Source organism: Vicia villosa, linkage group LG5, assembly GCF_029867415.1.
Source record: "Vicia villosa cultivar HV-30 ecotype Madison, WI linkage group LG5, Vvil1.0, whole genome shotgun sequence".
NCBI classification, from domain to species: domain Eukaryota; kingdom Viridiplantae; phylum Streptophyta; class Magnoliopsida; order Fabales; family Fabaceae; genus Vicia; species Vicia villosa.
In genome coordinates this window covers 151,444,175-151,465,148 of record NC_081184.1, presented here as the reverse complement: position 1 = coordinate 151,465,148, position 20,974 = coordinate 151,444,175, and the positions used below count along the sequence as shown (strand labels likewise).

General features: G+C 32.2%; 1 protein-coding gene and 1 non-coding gene across 2 annotated transcripts; one reads left to right on the top strand and one right to left on the bottom strand.

The window, feature by feature from the left end:
• The first annotated feature begins 5,199 nt into the window (after positions 1-5,199).
• TRNAA-AGC (transfer RNA alanine (anticodon AGC)) lies at positions 5,200-5,272 on the top strand. The gene has a single exon. It is a non-coding gene; the product is annotated as a tRNA-Ala (tRNA).
• An 11,304-nt stretch (positions 5,273-16,576) lies between these two features.
• LOC131607799 (probable glucan 1,3-beta-glucosidase A) lies at positions 16,577-19,170 on the bottom strand. Its single transcript, XM_058879759.1, has 7 exons — positions 18,951-19,170; positions 18,744-18,863; positions 18,449-18,637; positions 17,864-18,201; positions 17,622-17,771; positions 17,172-17,515; positions 16,577-16,939 (listed from the first exon to the last, which is right to left on the bottom strand). The coding sequence occupies exons 1-7, from the start codon at positions 19,137-19,139 to the stop codon at positions 16,758-16,760; spliced, it is 1,512 nt and encodes a 503-aa protein (XP_058735742.1). The 5' UTR covers positions 19,140-19,170; the 3' UTR covers positions 16,577-16,757.
• Between the last annotated feature and the right edge of the window lie 1,804 nt (positions 19,171-20,974).

Genomic DNA, 20,974 nt, shown 5'->3' with positions numbered 1-20,974 from the left:
TTGTCAACCAAATAATCCAACAAGTAGCTAGCCAAAACACCCCCAATTTACCAACTTTGATACCTTTTACCCGCCCCATGGAATACCATTCCATAAAAGAAGGAATGCCATCAACCTCCTTCCGGCTCGGATAATCCCCCCACACACCAATTTCATTCCAAACCACCTTAACCACGTCACACTTGAAAAACAAATGATCCAAGTCCTCCAAATGCGAGTCACAAAAACAACAATTTAAGATAAGTTGGATTATAATTGAATTTAGATTTAAAATTCTATGTTATGATTTTGATTTCAAAAATATTAAATTGTATATGGTTATTTCTTAAATATAATATTTTAATTATATTATGTATTTAAATTATAAATATATTTAAAAAATTAATTAAATTCATGCTTCGTTTTAAAAAAATATTCTCGTATAAAATTTTTTTAAAACTTTTTCCTTGATAAGAAGACGTGAATAGGGATGTCAATGGGGCGGGGCGGGGACGGGGGATACATTCCCATCACAATCCCCGCCATTGAATTTATTCCCCATCCCCACTTCGGATCCCCGCTTCGGGGGATTTTGTCCCCCATCCTCGTCCCCGCGGATCCACGCGGGTCCCTACGGTTCATGCGGAGATCTATAAACATGATTTTTTATATATATAATTTTAAACAAAATTAATAGTAAAAGCTTCAAAAACTAACCAATAAATATATTGTTTTTACAATATTTAATCTATAATATCGAACAAAATTTTCAAACTAAAAAAAATGAAAAAATCATTTATATCACTATTTTACTAACAATACATATATATTTTAAATTTGTGTATAAGATTAATTATATAAAATGTTCAAATAAACTTACATAATAATTTAAAATTATATATAAATTAAGGACATTATGCTATTTTATTCGGGGCGGGAACTCCACGGGGTGGGGGATATTTACGCCACCCCCCGTCCCCGAAGTGCCTTCGGGGAGACTTTGATCCCCATCCCCGCGTGGGGAAAATTCCCCATCTTTGGGGCCCCAAACGGAGAATCCCCACGAAGATCCCCGCTAACGGAGGCAAGTTGACATCCCTAGACATGAAGAACAAAGCTCCACATTAATATATCATTTTCATTATTCATATCATCCATCTTATAGATTCACATAATTATTCATATCATCCATCTTATAAATTCACATAAGAACTTAATTCTTTTGAAAACTTTTTTCTATTATAAATATTTAAAAAAAAAATAAGTACATCCTCTAAAGCTTTTGTTTGGTATAACATTTTTTAAACTTAGGTTTATAAATTCATATGACAATAAAAGACTTATTTGATAACAATCTTTTTATTAAGGATTTGTAGTTTATTTTACTAGTTTATAGTTTATTTTCTAAACTCTATTTCAAATAACGTTTTAATTTATATTTATAGCTTATCATTTTTTCTTTTATTTTTATCCTTATTATTTTAATTAAAAATCACTTTTACCTTCTATAATTTATTTTAATTTTAAATAAAATAATTATGTATTAAATGTCTTTCATGTCATTTTAATTTATCATCTAATTGAACTGTTAATTTTATCAAACACTTTAATTAGTTTAGCAACTATAAGTCATTAGTCATCAGTTATAAGCTATAAAATATAAGTCATCAGTACTTATCAGTCATAAGTTATCACCTATCATCTAACTTATCAATTAACTGTTGTTTTCATCAAACATAGTCTAATTACTATTATAAACAAAAAAAATATTTTCAGATTTAATAAATAACTTATATATTAGATCCAAATATATATTAAATATATTAATTATTTAATAAATCTAAAAAAAAAATATTTACTAATAATAATGATCAAAGTTATATCATAATCATGTAAATATGGAGAGGAAAATTTTGTATATTTACTAATAATAGTTATCAAAGTTATATCATAATCATGTAAATATGGGGAGGAAAAACTTGGAATTTTGGAGAGGTTGTGGGGATGGAAAACTAAATTTTCCACATGGAGACACCATTAATCCATTATGGTTTCTTTAAAAAACAAAGATTCCATTTGGCTCTTTCCTTATTTCAACATCACTATCCCCCTAAAATCCAAGTGGCGTGAAATACGTGGGTGATAAATGATCTATAATTCATAAGCTCATGAGTGTATAGGCCAATATAATTGGACCATTTGGCCTATTTCTCAAGCAATACACATGTGTACCCTTTCAATCACTGTGTTGACGAATGAGGTAAGTTCACTTATGGACAAGACAAGTTTTTTAATTTCTTTTATGGTATGATTTGTCCAATTAAATGATTTTTTTATAAGGTTCAACCAATTTCATTACTTTTTCTTCTTTGTCTTAAAGTGTGCCCCTCACATCAATATACTTTTAAGTTTTTGTTTCTTTTAAAGAGTTTAAAGGAAAAATTCTATTTACATTCATTATTAAAAACTAGACAATTTTTTGATTTCACATTTGAAACATCCATAATTGATTGTGAAAATTTATAATTGATTATGATATGTTTTGTTGTTTTTAAGTAGAATTACTTTTTTTTTTAAATCGATTATATTTAAAAATAGAATTTATACCTTTTAAATTTAAACGTGATTTTTACATCAAAATTCATTGTTTAATTTAACTTTTCAAATATTTATTCAAACCTAAATCACTTTACCTACAAATCATTTTTAGTCAAAATCAATATTATATAATCAATTCATTTAAAATCGATTTTTTCATTGCAAAATCAAACATATACTAATTTTTACGTATCAAATATTTTTATGCAATATTGTATCATAGGCGATTCTTATAAAATATTGAAAAAAATTAGATATGTTGTGAAAAACTGATCTCTAGAGAAATTTTATCTGAAGAGAAATATTTTCAAAGACAAAAGGTAAATATTTGAAAAGATTGACGAGTAGAAAGGAAAGAATTAGCTCTTAAAACAAAAAAAAAGCATAAAAAAAATGAAGAGGAGAACTGTGAAGTTTTGATATGATTTAATAAGTGAGTGAATGTTTCTATTTATAGTAAGCAAATCTAGCTTTGGTGCATGAACAAATGGATCAGGTTATTTGGTTGTAATGGAAACAAAAGGTCAGATGAGAAAATGTGGGAAAGAGAGAAATGAAGGCTCAATCAAATTAGAGTGTTCAACAGTCACATGCTTACTGAGTCAAAACTTATTGTAAATGTTAATCGTGCCACATCGGATAGTATATGTCTTGAAGATAAGTTTACTTAGAGTGACATCTCTTACCTTGTAAGTCGGTTTTGTAATGTTGAGTTAGGTCTAATCCATAATTCTAAGATGATATCAAGATCTATAGATTCAGATCTAGGTTATATAAAAGGTGAGGATTTCTCCCACTTATAAATATATCTTCAACACTTATATTTTCTGATGTGGGACTCTTAACACAAACCCTCATGCTTTTGATTTGACATCTCAAGCATGTATATAAATAGTGAGTTGTCCAACAGTGAAAACATGATAGTAGGTAACTAAGTAGATCTTGAAAGAGACTTCGATACCATTTTAACCAGGATTTGATATTATCTTAGAATGTGGTTAAGAATGTCAAGATCAAGGATGAGATAGACTCTAATGTATTAATCATAAGTGAACTTTTGATCAGATTGTCAATGTCATAGACAATATAAACAGAGAACATCATAACACCAATTCCACCATATTTAGTATGTGAAATTGGTTCAAAAGGGAAAAGCATCTAACTATGAAATAAACTCGTTCTAGGCTCTGATACCATAATGGGAGAAATCCAAGTCCCTATTTGGTTAAAGACATACCCAACAAAGGGTTTATATATATATATATAGTGTAATGCTCATCTTAAAAGTCAATTTTGTAGGGGATGAATTATTTCAAAATCTAAATCTAATATGGTAGCAAGCTCTTATCTATTAAGGGCATCAACTATTTATATATACGCACCAAGCCCAGAAGCGTGAGGGATAAGGGGATGTATTAGAAAAATCAAGTCCTACGATCGATAATTTGGGACACCCACAATTTATAACCACACATTAAGTTCAATAGTAATGGGCGTGAAGGATATTGTCTAGAAAGAGTTTATGTAGAACATCAAACTCTAATTCTAATAGTAACAACTCAGTCAAAGTTGACTCTTCGGAGAAGATGATGTGCCAATTTTGAATTTAATTTATTCTTTACAAAATTTAAAGATTATAATTTCCAAAAGTAATATTATTACCAAGTCATGCTCGAGCCCAAGCACTACCCGAACAAAGTCAATTGTTCTGCATGTCATATTACTTATTGACTTGTCTCTATTTTAAAAATTGTTATCTCCTGCACGAGTTAAGATCTTTCCCATTTCTCAAAAGTAATGGAGAGTTCCATTACTAAATTTTTTAGTGTAAATGCATTTATTGTTGAAATTTGTGACACATATTTATATAATTTAACTTTTACATAATGTAAACATTAGTAATAGACTATACAATTTTTTTGAAAAATGGAGAGGACCCCTCCTGCACACACGCAATGAGACTATATCTAGTATAAACACTAAAAAAATGTGAAAGTTGTCCAATAAAACAATGATCCTTTGAGTTTTTAATTCATTATCCACACTTTATGGTATGCTTTGACAAATATTCCAATAATAAAAATTCAACAAATACTATTTTGATACTAACATTTTGTTACCCTCGTTTTCTTTACATTTAATGTTACAGTTAGGGACACTCTTTAGCTCATATTTTCTATTGTATTTTTGAACCTCTTTAATTCCATCTTTTTCATATCAAAAGAAATTAAAAAAAAATTTAATCAAATAATAACCACAATTTTCATTCACATTGTTCTCTTTTGTAACACCAAAAAGTGCCATTTTTTCCAACAGAAAAGACAAAGCTCTTACCACATTGAGTAATTTCGGTTTAAAAATTTTCAAATAAAAATTGTTTCATCAATTTAATAATTAAAAGATATATTAACACAAAAACACATAATAAAATGGTTGTACAGAATTTTCAATATTAAAATAAGTTTTCAGTTATTATTTGTAGCGAATACAAGATTACAGTAATTTTTCTTTTGAACAATAGTAATTATTTGCACATATCTTTTAATAGGTGGGAAAACATTGTACTAGTATCTTATGATGTATGATTGATTTAATAAATCTTAAACAAGCTGGCGTCATGAAGGGGATGTAGCTCAGATGGTAGAGCGCTCGCTTAGCATGCGAGAGGTACGGGGATCGATACCCCGCATCTCCAAAATGTTATTGTCGTGTTTTTTTGCGTTCCTTTTAAATTCTACTGACTTGTGCTACTGCGTTTCGTCAAGATTTTTGAAAATTTTCCATGTGCATACGCACGTGACACTTATAAGAGTAACAAAGCCCAATTCTTTTTTTTTTCTTTCTTTCTTAGACAAAAATGGAGAACGGTCCATTTTGGTACATGAATTTATTTATATTAGTCCTAATACTACTGTATAAGTTCTTTTTAGGCTAATACATTAAAATGATGTGTTAACTAGCCCTACAAATTCTTACTTTGATGTTTTTTGTGTTTTTAAATTACTTTTAAAATGGAGTTATATTAATATACTGCTATGGAAATTATGTTTATATTATTAGAAGGTAAGTTATATGATTATTATAAATTGTTAATTTTGTCATGATTCATAACTAAGTTGTATCGTTAAAATTTGTGCTTTTTCTTTTCAAATTCTAGGATATTCATCTAAATAATTTTGTTGGGTAATCAAAATGAATTTCATTTTTCTATGTTATGCTTTAAATTTTTTATATATTATTCTTATTTAATTTCACTTTTAACATATATTAGTTGGATATTAAGCCCCTTAGTGAAGAAAAAGTCAAATATGTCTCTAACTGGAGAGGGTCATTTTAGAGGGTGAGTGAAAAAAAAATCAAATGAGACATCACTAGTAGAAAAAAAAAGTAAAAAAGTTTATTTACATTTTTCTCAAATCAATTATTAAAATAGAGCAATTTTGGATTCGTTATTGTATTTTTATATTAATTCCCATTAATATAAGTAACCTATAAACTATTATTTTTGTTTTGGTGAGACCCTAACCTTTAAGTTATCATCTCATGTTTTTGAAAGGATTATTATGTCCCGTTATAAAGCTTGTCTTATGCATACAAATTACAAATTGGTTGAGCCGACATGAAGAGTGGAAAAGGAGTTAGGCTATTGATGTTTTCCAATCTCAATCACACCTAGATTAAAATTTAGCCTAAATATGATTGTGGTCCTTATAAATATCTCAATTTTTCATTTACAATTTTGGTCTCTCTCGTCAACTTTCATTAACGAAAGCTGACACGACAATTTGACAAAAAATATGAAAACAAATGAAATGAGGGGGTTTTAAACCTCCTCTAAATAAATCCAGAAAAAAATAAAAATAATAATTCTGAACTTTTATCCAACACCTTGCGAGCAAGTTTTACAACAGCGATTATAACACACAAATTCATCAAAGGCAGCCTATTAATCAATTTTCTTAATTGTAAATTAATCTCTCAACCATAAAAACCACACTTGCATTACATGTTTAAGAGATGATTAGTTCTACCAAATTCTGCACAGAAGCAAGGTCGCTAGTTATGAGACACTTCACTTCTAACATTTTTTAACTCGTTGTGCAGGTGGTCCCATCCATAGCACTTGCATTCGTTTACCTGATGTGGTTTTTTCTCTTTTTTTTGATAGGCAATGGGATGGTGTAGAGATGGTAACTTAAAGTTGTTTCCTTATTTTTCATCTCTCCAAGGATAAGATTAGAACTCTAGAGTTAGTGTCTATAAATTGATTCCCTTGTTCCTAATTGTTTTATTTGCAAATGTGCTGTAGTTTTCAACTTCTTATTCATGTTCCATGTCAATAAGTGTTGTGGAAAAACAATGCAAAGGCATATTTGCCTAGCTTTCTACACTAGTTAAGAAAGCATTTTTTCTAGTGGAATCTGATGTGACTGTTATTTAATTTACTATCTCAAAAAATAATATGTTTGAAATTAATGTGCTAAATATTTGTGATGATGTTAACCATTTTAGTTTAATTGAATCTGCTCATGGTTCAATACTGATAATGATAACAGGCATTATATTTCTCCTTCATGTCTAGACTAACAAATGACATATTTGGTACATCGATTTTATGATAAATGACAACTGAAATGTACAATTCCGGATGCCAACTTTGGGTCCAAAAGTTGACTAGTAGATGCTTATTGTCCATCCGTCCTGATAATATATTTGGTCAACCACTGTATTGTTTCAGTTAGCTAGGGTGTTGAGACCTTTCATTACCTTCAATGGCAGCCTATTAATCGATTTTCCTAATTGTAAATTAATCTCTCAACCATAAAAGCCATTGATGAATTTCTGTGTTATAATTGCTGTTGCAAAACTTGCTCCCAAGATTTTCGATAAAAGTTCAGAATCAATATCTTTGTTTTTTTATGGGTTTGTTTAGAGGAGGTTTAAAACCCCCTGAATTTCATGTGTTTTCAGATTTTTACTAAGAGCATCTCCAGTGGTGCTACCTATTTTTTGGTTTTTTATGGAACCCACCAAACCACATCATTTTGAAGCAATTCCTTTAATTTTTCACTCCAACAGTGTAACTCTAAAGAATCTATATTTGGGTCCCACAATTTTATATTATAAATTAATATTTTATCATAATATTTCACCCCTATTCAATTTTATCACATATTGGGTCCCACAATATATATATATATATATTAAAGAGAAATAGTCCAATGCAACGTTGCATTGTGAAGCAATGGTTTTCCAGCTGGCAAATCTTTTTCCATTTTCCAATGCTACAATCAGAGTCCATGCTGGCGAACTGTAACAAATAACTCCCGTTGGAGATGACCTAAGTTGTATTCCACGTGATATGCCACGTCAGCTTCCGTTAATGAAAGTTGATGGCAAGAACCAAAATTGTGGATGGAAAATTTTACGAGGACCATTGTTTGAAGGAAAATTTCAGAGGAACTAAAAGAGAAAATTGAGATATTTATAAGGACCACAAACACATTTAACTCTAAAATTTATTATGAAAAACTCTACTAAATTTGATTAATTTATATTATCACCACACATATACTGCAATCCTTCTATTGTCCTAGCTGGTTTTCAAGATTGGAAAAAAATGGTTGAATGACTTATATCATGGAAATTATTATATTATAGGTATTGTTGAGTATAATTTATATTAAGAGATTATTACGAGTATTGTTAACTGTGATTCACATTATGAAGATTATTATGGATAGATATATGAGAGGTGTGGTGATTTAGGGGTATTTTTGTAATATGAGTCGTAGTATTAAACATTGTTTGTAGCATTGTAACCTTAATTTAGTAGGTAGAAATAAAGGAAACTATAGTTGCTCTATAGTTCAAATGTAGGCATCATTCGTCGAACTACGTTAACAAAAATCAATTGTGTTTATTGTCTTTTACTTTCGTTTATCTTTAACTTTTATATTGGTTGCTTTTCTAACAATTGATATCAGATGATGATTAACTCCGGTGCAAAATTCGAAGTAATAAGGTTCGTCGGACAAATAATAACAAATTATGGCAAAAGAGGGTTAAGATTATGTTGACTTTACAAAGTTTACAGAAGGCGCTACGTGATACGAAATTGAACAAAATCGAGGATACATATTGTAAAGATGGTTCATATCCTATGTGATACAGAAGGTTGCATGATCACCTATGTGTTTTAAACTAGGTTATGTTTCATATCCTGGACCTAACGACGCCAAAGGAGGTTTGAGATAAATTGGAGAGTCAATATATGTCAAATATTTTGATGAACAAATTGGTCTTGAAGCTGCGACTGTACATTTTAAAGATGCGTGAAGGATCAAATTTGTAACAACATGTCAACGTGTTCAACAATATAATCACTGATCTGGTGAGACTTGGGTGAATATTGATGACGAAGATAAGGCCGTTAATGTTGATGTTCTAGTTACCAAGTTCTTATGAAGAAGAACTTAATTACCATATGTACTCTACATGCAAATGGTTTCTCCTATAAGTTTGATAGAGATAGGGACATTATGAAGGTTAGAAATGAGGATTGCATGTAACAACTACAAATTATTAGGGAATACTGCTATAGGTGATGTTACAACAATTGAGTCTAATAATAATGCAACCAAACTATGGTATATGGGTCTGTGTTATCTTAATGAGTGTGGGATAATGGAACTTTGTAAGAGAAATCTATTAAAGGGTGGTAGTAGTTGCAAGATGGATTTGTGCAAGTATTATGTACCTAGAAAATGGTTTTGTGTTCAGTTCAAGACCGAAAAGTACAAAACAGAGGGAATTTTATATTGTGCATTTAGATGTGTGGGGGGAAACGAAAGAGGTTTCCATGGATGGTTCCAGGTATTTGGTGAATGTCATAGATGACATTTCTTGCAAGGTTTAGGTGTATTTCTTGAAGCAGAAATTTGAAGTCTTTACCATATTCAAGTCGTGAAAATTGGAGGTCGAGAATCAAGTAGGTAGAAAAATCTAGTATTTATGGTTAGATAATGAGACAAAGTACAATAATTCAAATTTCAGCAGGTTTTGTGAACAACACAGTATTCAAATTTCAAATTTTCTAGTACCTTCTTCTTTCACTAATTTTTTGAATCTTTTTTTCATTTTTTTCCAGTGAGGAGCAGGGGGAAGGACGAGTCCAGTGGAGGCAGGTTGACCGAAATAGAGAAAGCTCAAGTCACGATTTCTGAGGTAGAGTCTTCCTAGCTACGTGCTAGACGACATCCTCCGACTGGTTCTCACCTGAAATAGATGGCTGAGCAGGCTCAGGGCCAGTTTCGTGCACCCCGACACCGAGTTCCTAAAATTTCTGCTCCTGTGGAGTTACCTATTGCTATGGAGGTACATGTGTCGGCTGGGCATGTTCATGTTGCTGTTGAGGAGGTTCTTGTGTCGGCTAAGGAGGTTCCTATTGCTGTTGTGGAGGTTCCTGTACCGGCTAAGCAGGTTCCTGTTGTTGTTGAGGAGGTTTATGTTATCGATGATGATACTCCTGCTGATACATACGCCATGACTTGTGCTTCTACAGAGGCATTTGTTCACACAGATAGAGCCTTCCCAGGAGGACAGACCAATTTGTGCTTACAGGGTATGTTGACCATGTCGCATATAGAGTATGGTGGGGAGATGTATATATGTTATATTTCTTATTTGAAAAATAATTACTATGGTTCGGTGATGTGTTGATAAGTTTACTGATATTTTTTCTCTATAACATATGCCCATATTTATACAACTTTATATTCATTCTAGACCATACAAAATTGTCGGTGAAATCACAATCCTACAAAAATTTTCGGAAAAATTCTAATCTTAAAAAAAAAATTAGTCAATACATTACCGAAAATTTCACCCTTCAATTAAATTTTCGGTACAAAATGGTAGATTTTAAAATTTTCGAAAAAAATTGTAAGTTACTAGAAATTTCAAATGAACTACCGAAAATTTTGTATATTGATAAGTGCCAAAATGTACTTATTTTGTGTATGTAAATAGTGGCACTTATCGATACTTTTGTTAATACCGTTTGAACAATTCCCCGTTTTGTGTATAAATACGTATACTTTGTGAATAGTTGTATTTTCATATACTTTTATACCATTTGATAGTTTTTCCTTTGTTTTTATAGGTATTCATGCTTATTGGAGCCTTGAGGAATAAAGTGTCAAAGGCACGGCTTCGATTTCGCAATTTCGGTGAAAGCCCGCTTAGCCACCATCAAGCGGACTTCCAAAGACTCAAAATAAGGATGACCAAAATCATCATTTTGGTTTCCACTCATTCATTATTGGATAGAGCATTGAATAAGCTTTCCAACGCTTCGAACCGGGCGCAATTCGGAGTTACGGTTCTCGAGTTATGGCGAAAACAAAATCTGATTTTTAGCAGACTCCGCTAAGCGGACTCTGTTCCGCTCAGCGGACCTGCGGATTTTCAGACTTGTTAAAAAGGGGAAAAATCACATTTTTAGGTTATGGGTTGGGTATTTTTGAGTCCCAACACCATCAACTTCATTCTTAGAGTAGAATTGGCTTAGAAAACAACTTCGGAGGTTGCATAAGGATGATCGGGGGTGGATTGAGCGTCGAACAGAGCTGACAAACCGGGAGATCTTCGGTTCATTTCTCTTCTTCTTTGTGTATTTCTCTTTGGTTGGGTTTGTTTGTATATTTACTCGAATCTTTTGTATATTTACCGATTATAATGTTATGCTTAACTTGCTTTACAAATCTGTGTTGATATTATCCTGGATTTTTGCTCTATGCTGGGGATTTGGGGTGCTTTAGAGATAAACTTCTTGAATCCTTATCTAGGATGATAATCGGTTGGATCTGAACTCTAGAGATAGATTTAGAGCTAGCATTCACCGTTTGTATCTGTACGTAATGCTTTCGTGTTTGAGCGGCGCGCGAGAGATCGCCGACGCGAGAATACGGATGTTCTCGTAACTTCGCGTTAGAGATAACCTTAGTTGTGAGATGATCTCGTTTGTGCTCCAGAGATGGACGCTTATGTGAGAGATACGTGATAACATAGATGAGTATCGTAGGTTGAGTATAACGGGTTGGTAAGTGTATGTTTGTGAAGAGTGAATATATTTACATTCCTGATAAGTTATTTCTCTTCTAAGAATGTGTTTATTCTTTTCTTGTCTATATCTTTGTTTACTTTTTGCTCATTCAAACCCAAGCTCGAAACCGTAGAAACTGTTGAATGGCATCTCTCCATCTCTGAGGACGATAATTCCCGGATCAATATTTCCAAATATTTTTTGTTGCTTGCCCTATACTGCATTCAACAAAATGGCGCCGTATGCCGGGGATGGTTGTTTGAATTGCATCGCAATAGTTTCTGTGGTCTTGATCTTTGTATATATCGTATATATTGTATAGTTTCACTTGTATATTTTCACTTGTATATATTTACTTGTTTACATTCACCACTTTTCTCTTTTTGTATGATAATAGTTGTTTGTGTTCCATACTTGTGCATATGTGTTGGTTTGTGCACAAAATTGTATACTTGCGTTTTCTTTTATATTTGTATAATTGTTGTATATATTTGTACCCGTAACGTTTGTTGAGTGCTTTGGTTAGGACACTTTCTTTAGGCATGTGCGGTGAGACGTCACCATGGCATGACGGGAGGAAGCTACTTTCCAAACACCAAAACAATAAAGGCGTCGAGCTAACAACGTAAAACAAGCGCTTGTTGGGAGGCACCCCAACGGTTGTTAAATTTTGTTTATTTTTATGTTTAAGAGGTATTTAGGTGAAGTGGAGAAAATTGGAACAACTGTTTCTGTTCTGATTTTTCAGGTTTTTCTGTCATCCGCTAAGCGAGCCTAGCTCCGCTAAACGATGACAGTAAAATTTTGTTTTCTTGCTTTGTACCAGTGGGGTTCCTATTCCACTTGGTTCACTCATTTTTCCCACTCTCACCAAGGCTAATTAATAGTAGATAATAGTTTTGTTTTTCTAATTCTTTTGTTGGTTGTTTGTACTCAAATTTTGTTCGGTGATTCGAAGGTTTTTGAGGTGATTTTCCAAAGCTTGAGTGTTTCAACTTGCGGATGTATGGTAGGATATTTTTTTTGAAGTTGTATCATTCAAGGTACTCATTTATCGCTTTCTATAGCATAACATGTTTAGGAAACTTTTCATTTGTACAATTACCATACCATTTATTCTTTTGCATTACTTGCTTGTTGATTGAATCACTTTAGTTCCCAAACCATAAATGTGAGGAAGCTTTCCATTGTTTACATATGTTGGAGGCCACAATCTTTGTTTTAACTGGATTTTATTATGCTTAATCTTTTATTTATGTTGATTTTATGAAAGCATGAAAAGGATCAAGGCATTTTGTTTCATTTTGAGCACAACTACCAAAACCAAATAGTCAATTCACCTTATGAGTGTGTGATCATTTGTTACCCCTTTTGAGCCTTTTTGTCAATGTCCATGTTGTTTTTGCTAAATGCTTATCTTTGAGTGTTTAGTTCTCATTTTTGCATGGATGATTGATTCTTTGTTTTCTTGAACCCTCAACCATGATTTTTGTTATGAATTTTTACCTTGTCTTAGAAAGTAGGGAGTATTCACATGATGGTGTGGTTGAATTCAAGTTGGGGAGAGAAATGGTTGCTACTTATATGGTTGTTTCTATGAGGTTGAAAAGAAAGAAAAAAAAAGAAAAGAAAAAAATGTGAAAAGAAAAGAAAAGAAGAAAAAAAAGCAAAAAAGTTTTGAAAAACAAAAAGAAAAGAGAAGTGAATAATTGTTCTAATAAGTATTGTGATTGGTTTGAGAAACTTGTGGTTATGGAAGAAGTTTGATCGAGATTTTGTTGTTTGAATCTTTGCTGGATTGATCACTCCCTTAGGTTTAGGCAAGTTTTTGTTTCGATTAGCCTTAGGATATATCCCTTGTTTGTTAACCAAGCCACATTACAACCTTGAAAAGTCCTTGTGATTCTTGCTTTTGTATCTTCAATGTGATTTTTAGATGAGTGCATAATTTAATCTTTTGTTTGCAAGATTGTTGGATGAGTGTTAAAAGTCCTTTACCTTTGTGTGTTCTTCATCCATTGATGAAATTTTGCTAGGTGTGATTCATGATGTGAGCATGTATTGTGTTAGAATGTTTGGTATGCTTTTTGTGCTTAGGATTCGTTTCGTTTACATGTTTTCGTTGTAGTATAGTGGTAAGTATTTACTTTGTTTATACGTTTTTGTATTAAGCCATACATTTGTTTTTGGTTTTCAAAACTTGTTGATTCACAATTCTTTGGTTTATTACTTTCAATTCTTTGATTTATTTGACATTGTTTGAGGACAAACAAAGTTTCAAGTTGGGGAGAGTTTGATAAGTGCCAAAATGTACTTATTTTGTGTATGTAAATAGTGGCACTTATCGATACTTTTGTTAATACCGTTTGAACAATTCCCCGTTTTGTGTATAAATACGTATACTTTGTGAATAGTTGTATTTTCATATACTTTTATACCATTTGATAGTTTTTCCTTTGTTTTTATAGGTATTCATGCTTATTGGAGCCTTGAGGAATAAAGTGTCAAAGGCACGGCTTCGATTTCGCAATTTCGGTGAAAGCCCGCTTAGCCACCATCAAGCGGACTTCCAAAGACTCAAAATAAGGATGACCAAAATCATCATTTTGGTTTCCACTCATTCATTATTGGATAGAGCATTGAATAAGCTTTCCAACGCTTCGAACCGGGCGCAATTCGGAGTTACGGTTCTCGAGTTATGGCGAAAACAAAATCTGATTTTTAGCAGACTCCGCTAAGCGGACTCTGTTCCGCTCAGCGGACCTGCGGATTTTCAGACTTGTTAAAAAGGGGAAAAATCACATTTTTAGGTTATGGGTTGGGTATTTTTGAGTCCCAACACCATCAACTTCATTCTTAGAGTAGAATTGGCTTAGAAAACAACTTCGGAGGTTGCATAAGGATGATCGGGGGTGGATTGAGCGTCGAACAGAGCTGACAAACCGGGAGATCTTCGGTTCATTTCTCTTCTTCTTTGTGTATTTCTCTTTGGTTGGGTTTGTTTGTATATTTACTCGAATCTTTTGTATATTTACCGATTATAATGTTATGCTTAACTTGCTTTACAAATCTGTGTTGATATTATCCTGGATTTTTGCTCTATGCTGGGGATTTGGGGTGCTTTAGAGATAAACTTCTTGAATCCTTATCTAGGATGATAATCGGTTGGATCTGAACTCTAGAGATAGATTTAGAGCTAGCATTCACCGTTTGTATCTGTACGTAATGCTTTCGTGTTTGAGCGGCGCGCGAGAGATCGCCGACGCGAGAATACGGATGTTCTCGTAACTTCGCGTTAGAGATAACCTTAGTTGTGAGATGATCTCGTTTGTGCTCCAGAGATGGACGCTTATGTGAGAGATACGTGATAACATAGATGAGTATCGTAGGTTGAGTATAACGGGTTGGTAAGTGTATGTTTGTGAAGAGTGAATATATTTACATTCCTGATAAGTTATTTCTCTTCTAAGAATGTGTTTATTCTTTTCTTGTCTATATCTTTGTTTACTTTTTGCTCATTCAAACCCAAGCTCGAAACCGTAGAAACTGTTGAATGACATCTCTCCATCTCTGAGGACGATAATTCCCGGATCAATATTTCCAAATATTTTTTGTTGCTTGCCCTATACTGCATTCAACATATATACCAAAAATTTTCAACTTTGTACCAAAAATTTTGTTCGACTTAATATTATAAAAATATGGACGGTGTCGGGTTTATTTTTGGTGTAGTAAGTTAAATATGAGGAATCTACATGTCACCCCTAAAATTAAACATGCCAACCCCCCAAAGCTATGCTTTTACCATTATACCCTTGTCTAAAGTCATTAATTTTCAAAAAAATATACGTTTTTACCGGAAATTTCAAAAAAATACCGGATTTTTAAAAATTTCCATGATTTTTTTTACCGAATTTTCGAAATTTCTGGTATTTTTTGCAAATAAAAAAACTGTGATACCATAAATTTGAAATTTCCGGTATGTACCGGAAATTTCAAATAATTAAAATTTCCGGTATGATGTACCAGAAATTTTGAAAAAATTACCGATATTTTTTGCAAAATAAAACTTTGATTCCATAAATTTGAAATTTTCAGTATGTATCGAAAATTTGAAATTTCCGGTATACTGAAAATTTCAAATTTACTAAAATTTCTGGTATGATGTTTCAGAAAATTTTTTATAACTGAAATTTCCGGTATATTGTACCAGAAATTTGACAGTGCATACCAGAAATTTTTTGTATCTCAATATTTTTTAACAAGAATAAAATTGAATTAAAAAAATATGAGAGGGTGTGGGTGGCATGTTGCTTTCTCGTTAAATGTTCAGTATGTCCATATATTAAATAGTAGAACTGACCCAATAACTAGGCCCAAAGCTATAGGAATGAGATGCTCAACATTACAGAATGATAAAACATGGTAATATACCTCTTAGGCCATTTCTACATACTAACAAACTCATGAACCAAACACCTAGAAGCATTCTTTACATCTAAAACATCATTTAATATATCTTTAATAATTAGCACATTTCTTTCCGTTGTCATTATTTAAAATAAACAAACAAGTTTGTCAAATGTACCATCTCATCCTATTTTTGCTTGTCATATTTTTGTTAGTTCCATTTATTTAACTTTAACACAAATAATTAAATTTAAAAACAATAAAATCATTTAATATTTTCCTATACTTATGTGGTGTGTGGTTAATGTCACTTCTGGTTAGTCGGTAGACATTTTTAATAGTTTTTACAAGATATACTCATGTTTCAAAGAAATGATTCAAAATCAAATTTTTCTCTTTTATTCTGAAATAAATTTAAATGTTAAGTTTTGAAAGAAAAAAAGAGAAGAGAATCTACACTACTTGAAGCAAAAACATTCATCATAGAGTAACATATGTCATTGATAGCTTCACATGTATATTATATATAATAATGGTGCATTATCTTATTTTTGTCAATTACACTTGAAAAGATGATTTAAGTTAACATATAAAATAAATACTGAGCAATTTTGGTTTTTATTTAAAATTTAAAAAAACCACTCTTAATATTATATGAGCATAATCAAAGCTTAACATAATTATTATCAAGCAACCACTTAAGGTTCCAATTATTAGAGTCACATTTGTAAGCCCAATAAGCCCATCCAAATGTAGCACGAGAGTATACCTCCACTTGTACATTCATAAATTTTTGGAAATCTTGTTTTGATGCATTCTGAACCTTCCAATCACCACTCCATTCCCCTGCAAAATTGATGTTTATATAACATTTAAAAGTAGCAATAGAAATTTATCATTTTATAAAATTGACTGAGACTATTTGAAAATTCTAACTCGACTGTTATATTGTTAAGTTGAATGTTAACACCAGAGTTCAAACTTTGATTATGACGACTGCGTTGTTTACAGATAAAAAAAAATGTTGACTTAGGCTATATTAATTGTACAATAATGTATGTAAGAAAAGAAAGCATACCAACAAAGATGAGGGGTCCATTTGATGTGGTCAGAGAACTAAGCTCAGAAGCTCTTTGATATTTAATATAATCAATGTTCTGTTTCACATTCATATTTAAGAACTTATCCGAAAACAGATTGTAGTAATGCACATCAATGACAACTTTATCAAAAGCCTTAACAAACGGTAGAAGCACTTTTGAATCTCTATCAAGAGGGTTAGACATTATCACATAAGCACTTGATGTGTGTTTCCTTACAGCCTCGTAACCAGCTTTATAATACTTTTTAAGACTTTCCAAATCAACTCCTTGTGGCTCATTCATCAGTTGTATTCCAATTAAATTCGGTCTCTCACCATATCTGCACCAGGTACAGATACAAGATACACTGATTATTCAATAAATTTAAAAAACAAATTTTTCTTATATTCAGGACCAGAGCGAGTGAGTATATATATGTATGAAACCTTTCGGCTAAGAAGTCTATGGTTGCGACGGTATCGGGAATGCTAGAATCTCCCCATTCAAGATATCCATCTCTTGTCGCACTATGCGCTCTTCCATTTTGCGAAGCCGGTGCAGCATGCAGGTCTACAATAACTTTGATTCCATATTTTCTGCAAATTCCATTAACTACTAAGTTACAACCACTGGTAGACAAATTGGACTTTTTCATTTGTATGGTAAGTAAAATAGACTAGGACTTAACTGTGCCCATGTGAAGGCACTGTCAAGTGTTTTTAAGGATCCTCCAACAAATGGCTTAGGTGGTGTTGGGTCCTTAGCTATCCACCATCCTACAGGAATTCTGACTGCATTTAAGCCATTTTCTGACATGAATTTGAAATCATCTTCTGTTATGTATGTATTCCAGTGTTCCTGCATGATTTTGGAAGCTTTGTTTGGACCATAACCGTTTGTAATTTGGTATTCTCCTTTTATGATTGTGTCAGACAAAACAGTCATTTTGAATATAGAAGGGTCATTGTCCTCCCATATGGATTCTTCATAAACTGTTCCTGTGCCTATTAAACTCTCTGAAATGGCCTAATTAATCAGAAAACGAAAATATTAATCAAAAGGAGACACTGACACACAGACATCATCAGACACACAGACATTAGACACAACATTGAGGTTGAGACGTAACACCGGTAATATTTCGGTGTTATGTCATTGTCAGTGTTGTGTAGTTGTCGGTGTGCGACACTGACACATAACATAGACAAGAACACGCATTTTTTCAGAGATTTCGATACTACTGAGAGTAAGTAAAAACAAAGAAAGTACAGACCTGTAAAAACAAACCATTTGATGCTCTGATCCTAACCATGTTTGGATCATAATCATTTCTCACAATCTCAAATGTTTCTTTGTTTCCAGGTGAATCTATATCAGCCACTAATTTGTTTTTATCTTCTAATCCCAAAAACTGCTTATTTGACACTCTCAAATTAAACATTGTTTCATTCACCCTCCACAACTGTGTCACAAAATAAACAAATATTAAATTTACTTACTTTTTATTTTTTTGTCAGGAAACCAGACGAAATGATAATAACTATTAAAAATTCGATTAGAAAACCGACTCTAAAAGTTTCCCAATGAAAAGGTTTGGTTCGATTGGCGACAATAATAGTTCCTCCACCATGTTCTGCACAAACATACTTTTCCAATTTTAATGACATGAATTGCACATGAGTTCCATCCTGAAATTACCAAATAATTTAGCTTATAATCTATATAAATATTTTCCCATATCTGATAAGAGAGATTAATTAGTATATATAATATACCAAAAGATCATTGTTGATTATTCCATCAAAGAGAGAAAGTTTCATCCATCCTTCAATAACAAGCCAATTTCCAAGGTTCACAGCTTTGAGTTGCAAATTGAAATTCTTGGTTTGAGAAGCATAAACATTGTGAAATAATGAGAGGTAGAAAAAGAAAAAAAGGTTCACATAGAACAATTTGTTGCACATCTTATTATACTCGGTGTGTGAAGTGAGTGTTATGTTTATGCATGATGAGGAATTATAACATTAATATACAGATATTTCACTTTAGAAAATGTAATAATATTCCTGGTATGCATTTCTAGTAGTATTCTAATGTCAAAGGAAATTGCATGTTTTGGTTAGTTTTTGCTATGAATGAGATGCGATGGTAACTTAGCATCTATCATATTCATATGTGTACTTATTAACTAATTTGTAATATTCATCTAACAAATTTTGTTACAAGGTTAGGTGTAGGGTGAGCATTGTCAATTTACTACATTAAATATATTAAAAAAATAATGGTAGTATTAGGAATGGGATTAGATGAACCATTAGTTGTCTTAGACTAATGACTTGTTCTTTCAAAAGTATTTTTAGACTTGTTAATCTAGCTAAATGTTTATTTTGTATTAGTTTATTGGCTTTAGACTTGTTAAAGGAATTATGACTCTTTTAAAATTCTTTTATTGGTACTAGAAATAAAGTTGATTGAATAGTAAATTATTCTTATTTGATGACGATGATTCAAATCAAGATAACATAACGTGTAAGGGTGTTCAAATCCAAACTGGTCCAAATAAAAATTATAAATTGATTTAAAAAATGAAAAATCACAAAAAATCGAATATTATTAGATGTGTTTGGATGTCATTTTGTAAAAACCGCACGGTTCGGATCGGATTTCTGATTGATTTTTCAAAACCGATTCAAACCATGTTAGACGACGACAATGTATCTAGAGGGGGTGAATAGATCACCAATATAAAATGCAATAATTAAAATTGTGGTTTGAAAAAATAGTGCGGCGGAAGATATCTCATCGAATGAGTCATCTATACGAACCAAACTATTGGAAGTCGGATAAGCAATATGCGTATGGAATGAAATAACACAATAAGATGAATTGCTTTACTCTAATCAAGTGTTACTCAATTATTCGTTTAAACGAAGTTGCAACAATGTTATTTCCAATACTAACGAGTGAAACATAATAGGCTGCACATTTTATCGAACACTTGGTGTGTGAACAAGTTTTCAGAATTTTTCGATTGAGTTGTGTTGATACGAAAGCCACTTATAATCAAAGTGATTATAAGCTGATCAACACACTATTTAAACAAAAACAGTTGCAGAAAATTTCTTACGATTCGATCATTTAAACAATGTTATTCGATAAATTGCGTAATTGAGTTAAAGTGAGTAATGAGTGAGTAAAGAGATAAGAGAGAGAGAGAGAGAGAGAGAGAGAGAGAGAGAGAGAGAGAGAGAGAGAGAGAGAGAGAGAGAGAGAGAGAGATAGAGGGAGAGAGAGAGAGAGACGGGGATTTGTTTAGGAAGTTCCCCACGTCATCCTCGCATGTGATGTGGGTACGTCTGCCCCTAATTCCAAATATCGAAATTAGGATAGTTTCTTACTATGCAAAAAATTGATTGCAAGAGAAGTGCTCCAAGAGAAACCTACAAACAAAACCGTTTGATGTTGATTCAACCCCTTCTCTTATTTTGATCCTGAGCAAGACCAAGACACAATAGCTGCCAATTAACTATTAGACTATTGCTACTCCTTTGAATTCTTTATCTCCAAAGATTTCACGCACGATCAATTGTACCTATTACAACACAAGATTCCCAATTCAATATGTCATTCTCGCACTATTCCTTTGCGTAATTTATCACCAAAGCTTTCACTAGATTGTGGTTCCTTCTTAGACCGTCTTGCACGAAAACCCCCAAATTTACCTAAGATCTTGGAGGACAAACCCGTGGTTTTTCTGGATGAAATCCCCTTGATTCTCAACTCTAATCTTAGGTTACAA